This window comes from Loxodonta africana, chromosome 1 (assembly GCF_030014295.1).
Source record: "Loxodonta africana isolate mLoxAfr1 chromosome 1, mLoxAfr1.hap2, whole genome shotgun sequence".
NCBI classification, from domain to species: domain Eukaryota; kingdom Metazoa; phylum Chordata; class Mammalia; order Proboscidea; family Elephantidae; genus Loxodonta; species Loxodonta africana.
In genome coordinates this window covers 230,187,509-230,198,613 of record NC_087342.1, presented here as the reverse complement: position 1 = coordinate 230,198,613, position 11,105 = coordinate 230,187,509, and the positions used below count along the sequence as shown (strand labels likewise).

Here is an 11,105-nt window from a genome sequence, read left to right as displayed (position 1 = left end):
GAAGTTACAATAAAAATCTTTATTTAGGTTTGGTCAGTACAGGTTAAGATATATTAAGAGTCACAGAGCCATATGCATTAACAGGATACAACAGTTCATAAAAACTGAGCAACTATGCGCACATATTTCTTAAACATTCAGTCACCTAAAGAGAAAATGCACAGATGTATGGTGAAAAAACTGTATCTAACACTGAAACCACTATAGGACTCCACCGACAAGTCCAACTTTTAGTGATAAAACTACTATACTGGGCAAACTTGGCAGTCATAAACCACATCTACCGTAACAAGTCCGACTGTTGTGTAAGTATAATAACAGCGTGAGTCCGAATGCCATCACACAGCACAGGTTCTAGATATACACAGATTTATACAGACATCATTGTTATACTTTAAGAAAGATTTCCATTTACAACTTCACATTAACTCATATAAAAATAACCTGACCCTACACAAAATGTCCTTTTAGCAACATTCAAAGTAATTAACGGTTACAAGTTCCAAAGTGGCAGAGGTATTGAAGCAAAAAGGAAAAAAAAAAAAAAAAAAAACACCACACCCACAAAAAAGGCAAATTGTGACAAAAGTATGCATTAATTTTCTGGACAGTATCTTTCCTCAAATTAAATGACACTGTATAAAAATTTGCTGGAAAAATATTACAAAACTGAACCCTGTACATTCACACTTGAGTCCAAGCCATTGTGCACATGGCGGGAACCCGCAGTTCGGTTACCTTTCCCACTCACTGCTTTCTCCTCGTGAGGGTCAGGATTGGAGTCTGTGTCATTTGAGTGGTGTGTGAGAGAGTTTTCACTGCCCGTGGGAGAGTCTACACTTTCATACCCCGCACTGAGTTGGTTTACGTAACTACTACCTCCTCTGCCAGTTCTCTCTTCAGAGCTGTTGGAGACCTTATTCCCACTCCCTGGAGAACAAGGGAAGTCATCTGCAGTTGCGCTCCCCTCCCTATGGAATCCAGACCCAGACGTCCTCTGATGGGAGGAGCTGCCATTACTTGGTCCGTTAACCAGGCGACTGCAGTCTTTACTGGTGGCCTCTGCCTGCTCTACAAGCTCCGAAGATGTAGTCCTGCTGGTACTGGGGGCGGAGGCTTGAGACTGCTGCTGCTGGTACTGAGCCAGTTGCTGGCGTGTCTCCTTCAGTTGCTGCTGAAGCACTAAAATGGTGCTCTGCATACCCTCCACTTCTTCGTCAAGTTGGATGATGAAGTCATTCAGTTCTGTGCAAAGGAGAGTCAAACCTACTTTATTATCTCTTATAACACATTTTAAAATATTTTAGTGGCTCCCACAAAGCCAGCTGTTTGTTAAATGAATAAATATAAGTCTAAATCCGCAACAGTATGCCTTAAAAATTATGCTTAAAATTTTAAAATAGTGAGGTGAGAACAAGTTTGTTTTTGAGGAAAGACAGAGCTTAAAATCAAACATACTAAAAGCAAGAGTTTATATTGACCCAAACCACCTATCTAGCTAGCCACGTACAATTGGTCACAGCCAGCACAATCTGTCCCAAGTCCACCTATGGGCCCACACTGCCAGGCTTCTTGCTCCCCACCCTTTTCTGGCCAGTGTCTAAGCTCCACAGCAGGCTTAGCCCTTAGGATACAGCACGGTACACTAACACTCCAAAGAGGCCTACTTGGTTGCTGGCCTTGCTGTCATCAGGGACTGTTCAACATACAAGAACAGAAATCACAGAAAATAATTCTTGAAGATTGTTAACAAATTCTAAAAGGGCTTTAAAAACAAACCACAAAAGCCTCACTGCCATATAATATCAATATACTATGTCTGTGAGTAATAAGACCTAAGAACTATCACTTGGAAAAAGTACTTACAAAGATATTACTTTGGCTACTGGTATCAGATACACCAATCTCAATTTAAATTTTCAAAGAGTTTGGGTGTTTTCCTTACTATGAATCTGCCTCATATACAGAAGAAACAGCACAGATGCAGCTATACTTACAAAAAAAGGAGCTGACAAGTTCCATTTGTGTTAGCAAATTTAAATACTAAATCTCTAATTCACTAAACAGGACCTCCACAAATACAATCAACTATCTACTCTGAGACCACTAGAACAGTCAAATGTTTCCAAGATTTACTTAGAGAAATTGGCTAAATGAAGATATTCTCCCTTTTAAGTACTTAATATAAAGCTGTGCATCTATGTAATGTTTTGGTAATACAATGGCCTTTCTGTCTCTCATCAACCTCTACCCCCATAAAAACTATGTATGAAGTTTACACAGTAAACAATTAGGAGGGTGGGGGGAAAAACAACTAAAATGAGTTTGTTTGCTTTTTTTTTTTCTCAACTAGAAATGTTCCGTCCCTAATTTTAAATAATCACGGGCAGAGGTTAGCATGTATAGAATCTAACCTATAATATTCATGCCTGGCAGTTTTTTAAAGCCAGTGCAAAGTTAAGCAAACTTTTCAAAAAGTCCCTTACCATCCTGACTGCTTTTAAGCTCCTCACTATATTTCTTCTGTAAAGCCAACTCTGCTTCAAGTTGTGCAATACGTCCCTGGGACAGCTGCCTTCCAAGCTCTTGATTCTCCTGGATAAGCATTCGACACTTCGCCATTAACTTTTTGCCTGTTTGGCTGCAAAGGAAAGAGCCATTCATCACAAAATGAAGACAAAACCCTCTACAAACTTCTTTGTTTACAGTTATTATAGTGATCAATGTAACAGGCACAGAATGTAATTACATCACAGCAGGGCACCGCCCTGTCAATTACCAGCTTCTTCTCTGGAACACGTCCATCTTCTCCGTTTCAGTATTTTGCCAAAACAGTAGTAAAAATAAACCTTAAACAAAAAGTGCCCGAACAGCCAATTTTGTTTCTATTAGTAATTGACTCTGAAAACTATTTCACTCTAAATTATCATTTGAAGTATAAACTGGTCAGTTAATTAACACACCTCTTGAATATGACAGTATTAAGAAGGTCCTTATTAGCTTTATTGAACAGTAAAGTTCTCGAAAAGGCATGTGCAACATCAGTCACAAATGTACACTTCTTTAAAATACAAAATACATAAAAATCAGTACCTATAATAGAAACAAATGAGGATATTTATTCTTGCTAGAAAAGCATTTAATAAATTACTCTTAATAGGCAGTTCTCCAGTACACTCATCTTACACACTTCTCCAGGACATAGCTATCACATTAAATGAGGCATGTTCAGTAATCAAGTTTTTTATTTTTTGAAGCCTTAAGGCTCTTTATATTCATCAATCCTTCAGTTCTCTTACGTGTTATTTGCATTTTGAATTGTCTTAATTGGGACACAAGGTGCAACATGTTCCATGTTTTTATCAATTTAATATTGATATATAGTTAAAGTTTTATTCATGTTATAAAAGATTATCCTAGGGACACAAATATAAGATAGGGGTTACTTGCCATAACCAATTCAAGTATATAAATGTTTACTAAATTAGGAGTGCCATACTTTCAACCAACTGGTTTCCAACTGCTAGTGCAACATGTTATAGGAACCTATAGGAACATAAACAAGGGCAAAACTGTAATTAAATGTTCTCATAAATTTCTCAATAAAACGTAACAGCTTTTCTTTAGCCTTAGCAATAACCACAGAGATTATCATCTTTTCTTAAAGGACTCTGTATTTTTTTGTTGTTGCTGTTTCCTTCTTTCAGCAGGGCTTTCAGCTGCCTCATACATTACTTCAGAATGGGTCTGAGCCTATGGAGTCTCGGAACTTTAAAAACGTGAGCACTTTTTGAGGCAATGCTGCAAGGTGCTTTTATCTAGCATGTATTAAGCAAATATAATCCAAGCAAAAGTTTGTTGTTTAAGTTTCCTCACAAAATTATGTGGTACAGTAAAGCCTGGGTGACTACTTTTCAAAGGAGCAAGCCTAAGGACAAAGCCGTGAGTTAGCATGTGGCAAGAGTTTTATCTTTTTTTATGGCAACTTCTTAGCTGATGTTCTTGTTTGTTGCTACGGTAGCTCCATTTTCCCACTAGTGCCCCAGACTTCACCTCTGCTGAAAAGAGCTTAGGGGCCAAATGAAGGAGAAACAGGAAACACGGCATCACCAGCTACTATGGCCTTCTCCATTTCCTGCCGATGCTCCCGCAACCCACAGCTTTCTTTTCTTGCAGTTTTGTTTTCTAGCATCAGCGTTTTCCAACCAACTTGAAATTTCTTTCCTTTTATATGAATTTAATAAAGCTTAGAAATACACTGCAGAATTTACATGTTAATTTGTGACTTAATTTAACCCCATATATCACAAATCCTGATGCAGTGTTTCATTTATAAAAATTCACACCTTTTCATAAACGCCTCAGATAATCCCTATCATTTCTAAAATTAGTGATTACTAAACCAAATCTTTAAAAACTGCTTTTCTTTAAATATTCTGTAATTTTACTTCATTTTATTAACCACGTGAAACTCATATTGTGCTCGCATCGTATCACAGAAATAAAAGATGTGAATTCACTTAAAAATATCTTTGGAGTAACTGTTTTAAAATTAGAACAAAAAATCCAACCCAATCCTAAAATAAAAGAACTCGCAAAGCAACTAGAAAATCCTTCAAGGTAAGAATTGATAAAGAGGAATGGACATTGCACATTTGCTTTAGAGACCAGGCTCTTTTGGAGAGATGTACACATAATTACCTAAATGATTAAATGCAAACTGCAAGCTGCCGAAACACGGAAACCTCTCTCTCTAAAATGTATGCACTGTCACAGGAATTAAATATTTTAACTAAAGTAGAAAAGATAATTAATTCTGGGAATCTCCTCCCTCAAAATTAAAGCAGAAAATAGGTGACAGGAAACAATCCTACTCAAATTATTCCGAAGTTTTGATTGATCATTTGTTCCAAATTAAGAAAGCATTTATAGTGCCCCATATACTCAGATTTATAGCTTATTTTTTACAGGACAAATATAATATTTATCTATAGGTGATTAAAATAAATTATGATCATTAATATAATGGAAATTTTATGTAACTATTAAAAATAATCTAGATGTACTAAAAAAAAGGGGGGGAACCACCAAGGGATTAAGTTAAAAAAAAAAAAAAAAAAACAACTGTAAAACATCTGTTGTTAGGTGCCATCAAGTCAGTCCTGACTCATGGTGACCCTACATGCAACAGATGATTTCTGTATGTAACATACAGCATGAGCACATTTGTTTAAAACCAATATTCACAAAAAGGTTTCTTATGTGTGTATAAATTATCTTGATGAAACCCAAGAAATTTAACAGTGGTCACTGCTCCTGAAAAATAGAATGAGGAAGATCAAGGTCATGTCCAGGAGTGGCTCTCACTTTTCACCTCTACTTTTCTCCACTGTTTCAAATTTATACACAAGCATTAATAAAAAAAAAAAAAAAGAAAGAAAAAAAGACCTCAAAGTGACTGTTACCCAAGTGGCAAAGAAAGATGATGGCTAAATTTGAATATGTGGTAATAACACACTTGATGAATTACTTCTTGATGTACTAATACTTGGGCCATTTCCACTGAGACCTTAAATGGCATAAAAGATATACCGAAGCCTTAATGCTGGCACGGTAAGCTCATTTCAAACAGATATTACTTACCCTCCAGCAGCTACAAAGAGTGGGAATTTTAGAAACGGATTTCTTGCTGAAGTAACACAAACCACTTCTTCAACCCACCCGCTGCCCCACAAATCAGTTCCCTAGAGTGCAAACGTACAAGATACTTACAAGTGATTGGAATGATTAAGAGAACTTAGTCACCCTTGTTAAAACTGCACTTAACCGCAGGGACAAGCTGGAACCTTTATCTTCCACTCATCTTAGACTCCATTATCACCAAGTGAAAATTCAAACTGGTGCCTTAGAGAACGAGCTGATGAAAAAAATTCACCTCCAGGATTGGATGGAAGCATGACGAAAATAATGCCTCATTTATCTAAATGAGCAAATAAATTTGCTAGAAATGGTCACTAATACCTTTTTCAATTCAGTGTCTCACTTAGGCCAGCCCACAGTTCAACACAGTATCTCCCCAATCTTCCGGCAGGCACCCTGTGAAGCTGTCCCACATTAACTTCTACTGCAATCTCTTGGGATAAAGTCTTAAAAAGTAACAAGTGTTAAATCTCCTTCTCTGGTTATGGTACCAGCTGGAAAACAGTAGGTCTTTTAAATGAGACACATAGCCTTTTCCTTCACTCTGAAGAGCACAGCAACAGTTTTTCCAAAATCAACCTGCTCTCCACAGCCCCCCAAATTATAATGTTAAAGTACAACAAAATCATCATAGTATTCCTTGAACTTTTAAAAAACAACTATTTCAAGGCACATTTAATATCATGAGTGTAATACAAAAGGCCCAAATACAATGAAGGAACACATCCCCTATTAACACCACGACAATGCTCTTTCAACAGGTGCCTGTTGAATGGAATGGGGATTTAATCAATTTCACTACTAGAAAAAAAGAAAATAATGCAGGAGTCTCATCACAGCCAAAATCCTTATACAATCTGGTTGTGAAATGAATGTTATAATGCTTCGAACAGTTTAAACCTCAATTTGATAACCACACCTCTGTGTTTGTACAGTCCTTGGTTAAAATTGTCTACAGCATCAGCGACCATTCAAAGAACACACCGTTGATTAAAACCATTGATTGAAGGCTCAATCAAGTAACACAGAGCCCCAAACTAAACGGTTAAGTGTATGAACTACTTGTACTGACGTCTATTAGTTGAATCTCTCATGACTATTAAAAGTTGGTTCTTAGAAAATAAACCCTTTAAAGGCAAAATTACCTCATTCAAGTTTTGACCCAGAAGTTCAGCAACAATCATATAGTCCACAGTCTTATTGGCAAAACTAATATACAGTGTCTCTAAGTCACTATGCTCAAGGTTAAGAGCGATGCATATTCCATTTTTACATTTTACTGGAATTTTACATGTTCAATTCATGATTTAAAATCTCTAGGTTTTCATTCCTCCAAACTGTCTGAAGACACAGTGTGCCACAGACTTAAGACTTCTGTTTCTCCCTCTATTTTCTTCAAACAGAAACATTTCTCAAGTGTCTAAAATTCCTAGAAGTGGGATTTTTCGGAGGTAGCCACTTCTTCGGAATAGTCCGACGCCATCAGGCCTCTGAAGCAAGGGGAAGGGGAAGAGAAAGAGCTGAAACACAAGGTTCACCTGGTAAGTTTTACATTAACCATTACAAGCTGGACAGTAAAAGAATGTGGCTTTTTTGGCTCAAAAAGTCTGAGTCTTGGTGTGGAAACGAGTACTTGGCTTTCCCACCACAGCTTTCTCGCAGTGGGACTGTCAGGGAAGTCTTGACTGGGGAGTATGATTTGTTTACCTATCAGGCGTAAACTTCCAGGCACTCAGTTCATTTTGCGCTTGTTCCAGTTTGTCTTTAGTCTGTTCCAGTTCACCTTTCATTTTTAGGAAAAACAAGTTGATCGCTGGGTCTACCATTGTTGATCTCAGTTGGGCAACACTAGGCTGCTGGACTTGCTTGAGGTACTGGATTTGAGTCTGTGCAAAACAAAAGAAACAATTACCACGAAATCAAAGGAAACAAATGTAAGGAGATGGGGTAAAATCTCTTTCATTCACTGGACGTGCTAACTTAATTATTAAGCTGCTCCCCTTTGATCTTAAAAATCCTCTAGGAAAATACAGGTTAAAAACAACTATTTAAGGTTTTCCATGTGGGAATTCAGGTCATTTGATTGCATTCCTGTATTTGGAGCCTTTAAATAAAGGGACTACCTCTTACTTCACAACCAAAAGAGTGCCCCCACCCCATAAAAATAAATAAATTCTGATGCCCTCTTTAAAAAAAAAAAAAGTTTAATTATAAAGACAAAGTTTAATATTCTATATACTGTAAACTCGCTAAAATGGATAGACTTGAAAATACTTGAAGTTATATCACAATTAGAGAATTTTCACAATAAAAATGCAAAATACTGCAGTATACCTAATGCTAAAATGAAGTGAGTTTTTTTTATCGTCTTTAAGCTAAAATATGAATTATGTAAGAGTGAAATCTTTCAGTTTACTTGTTCTAATTTGTGCCTATGGAAATTATTCTATGTAAAAGTCCCCTAAAAATACACTAGGTATAAGATTAAAATTTAAAACACATGTGCATTTTTCCATTTAAAAATATATAGTACTTATGTTTATACGAGTTGGCAGTACAGCTTTACGAAAGCAAAACTCCAAAGCACTTCAAGCCAAAATAAAGTATATATTCATCTTTTCCCCCTTCTGAGTAGATTTAAATCACGTACTTGTAAGAGTGGAAGATGAATGGTCTTGCCCAAGCAGCTTATTTCTGAGAGATTAAATAAGCCAACTGAACTACAATTAGTTTAGTGCCAGAATTAGGACTAGAATTCTAGTTCTCAGGTCTCCTTACTCCCAGTCTGGGGCTTTTCCCACCATACCAGAACCCTCTACTTACAGATTAAACCTCCAATTTCGACTTCAGTTGCACTATTTATTAGCACTAAAAATGCATTTCCAAACATGAAATATGGTTTATTAGCATTAACTTCATCACTTTCTTCACACCCAAAGCAGATCTGGTTCAAGATATCCTGTTCCACACTATGGCTTAAATAGGGTTAAAGTTAAGATTTCACACACAGCTAATTTCTACCGTAAATTTATTAAAAGGCATAATACACTAAGTGGACTGGGACTATACTTAATACTGTCTCACTGAGCAAAGAGAAATAACTTTTCATTTAGGAGACTGTTAAAAGTAACTTACTTTAAACCATGTTAGGGCAGCCGCTAAAATGATCTAATAAGAACAAGTATGCCACATGGCGTCCCCCAGGGACTCACACCACTAACAAAGGCGCTGGCTCTGGAACACTGACTACTCAGTTACTGTTCAGGTTTACAAAGTCCCAAGAGGAGGGAGATTTAGTTACTTACAGTAAAATGTGATTGTAGCTTAGTTTCTGATAATGACCTTATTTCTAATCCATATTTATCACCAATATGAGAAAGAATAAATCAGAAACATAATAAAACATCTCCTCTAGGTAAGAAATGAAGTAATACTTGAGGATGTAAAAGCTCAAGGGTATTTATTTAGTCAGATACAGCCGAACAGTTTAGTTCAGTTTCTTGGTAGTAAGTTTCCCAAAAATTTTAATTATAACATTCAGAGCCAAATAATTTTCTCCTCCATTCATTAACAATATGGTACATAATTCTTAACGATAATATCTGATATATAAACATTCTTTTCAAGTTCTTATTGTCATAAGTAGCTAGTATATTATTATTTACTGACAATATCTTCACTGTCATTAGGGTAAGAGGAAAAAATTTTGAAAAAGAACAGGATTCCATCTCCTGTCAGGGCAAAAGGTGCCAACATCATATCATGTTTCCGAGGGTCGCTACGAGTCAGAGTGGACTTGATGGCAGCGGTTGTTTAGGGGCATACCAACAGCATAAGCTATTAGAGAGAGAGGAGCAGGAAGAGACAGGAGTCCTTTGTTCAACAGAGTCGCTATTATCAACTTCCAATACGTAGAAGACATACTGAAGGATGGGACAGAATCTGAATGAAAGGTAGACCTGACAAATGATGAGATGAAAGCTGTTATCGATAGGAAATATCAGTTACAAAAAAAGAGGCAAATCTGACTAGAACGAACAGATTTCAGGTGCTAGGGAAGAGAACACAGCATCAATGTTTTAAAAGTCAGTTTTACGCCTACAGCCATTTTTGGCTGAAGGGCAAAAGACTAAGTAGAAAACACAAATACCCCCGGGGAGAGCAAAAATGATAGATTTCACTTACAAATAAAATAAGCAGTTAAGCAAGTATTTTAAAGAGCCAGTAAGAGCCAGTAAGAGCCTTACACTCAAAATTAGCTAAATAAAGACTGCATGTAGGCAAAAGAAATAAAGAATTACATAATCAAAAGATCGAACACGTGTTCACATGCCAGAGCAGAGAGAAGACCTGTAGAGAGAGGTTTCCAAAGTGCTATCTTATTTTTTCTATGCTTAGCTTAGAGAATCCCTGGGTGGTGCAAACGGTTAAGTGACTGACTACTAACCCAGAGGCTGCAAGTTTGAACCCACTCAGAAGCACCCAGAAGAAAAGGGTGCAGTTTTACTCTACACATATGGGGTCATCATGAGTTGGAATTGGCTAAACAGCAACAGGTATGATTAGCTGAACTGGAAACTGAGGGTAAACTGGCAAACCATTTTAAAGGGTACGTATCTAATAAATACAATCCTGACCAGTTTTTTTCCACGCTCAAGAGGATTAGGTGTCCCTCCTTCCTGCCCACGGTCAATCTCTCCACCTGCTTATTTAACCCTATTTCCTCCTGCCTCCTCTAGTACCTTACCCCCATCCTGTCTACCCTTTAAGTCCTATGTCTTTAAACTCCCATTTGACAGACCTTTGTTGTTTTTTGTTGCCAAAGTGTTGGCTCTGACTCTCAGCTCCTTTACACCTTGGGCATACAGAGTGAGACGTGGCCTGGTCCTTGCACCATCTTCATGGTGGTTGCTATCCTGGAGACCATTGTACGGCTATTGTGTCAATCCACATCACTGAAGGTTTTCCTCATTTTCTTTGGACTTCTGTACTTTTAGACCCCATAAATTTTCCGAAGTGTTTCATCTTTTAAAAACTGGCACTACGCAAATCACTGCAATCTTGCTTCTGCTCCAACCTTCAATTAGACCAGGTTTCACTAAAGTAGCCAATAGCCCCGATTGCTGAATTCAATAAGCAATCTAAAATTCGTATTTTACTGAACCTTACTTTTGCATTTGACATTATTAATCACTCTCATTGCCTTATTTTGGGGGAAGCCTTCTATCTCCTCAGTTTCCCTAAAACTGTATTTTGTTGTTCTCCTCTTTTAATTTGGCCTTCATAGCAGACACTAAGAAGCCCAGGTGGCGCAGTGGTTATGTGCTCCTCTGCTAGCCGAAAGGTCGGTAGTTTGAACTCCGCAGTGGCTCTGTGGGAGAAAAGCCCTGGTGATCTACCCCTGT

At 37.3% G+C, this 11,105-nt stretch overlaps 1 protein-coding gene across 5 annotated transcripts in view; it reads right to left on the bottom strand.

Annotated features, from left to right (window-relative positions):
• WTAP (WT1 associated protein) overlaps positions 1-11,105 on the bottom strand; it is a 32,480-nt gene continuing 21,375 nt past the window's right edge. For all 5 annotated transcript variants that reach the window (XM_010598846.3, XM_003419203.4, XM_023559345.2 and 2 more), the window contains 3 exons: positions 7,408-7,586; positions 2,487-2,641; positions 1-1,245 (listed from right to left, as the gene is read on the bottom strand). In XM_010598846.3, coding sequence (XP_010597148.1) covers positions 662-1,245; positions 2,487-2,641; positions 7,408-7,586 — 918 coding nt within the window. In that variant the 3' untranslated portion in view covers positions 1-661. The remainder of the gene's footprint in view (positions 1,246-2,486; positions 2,642-7,407; positions 7,587-11,105) is intronic.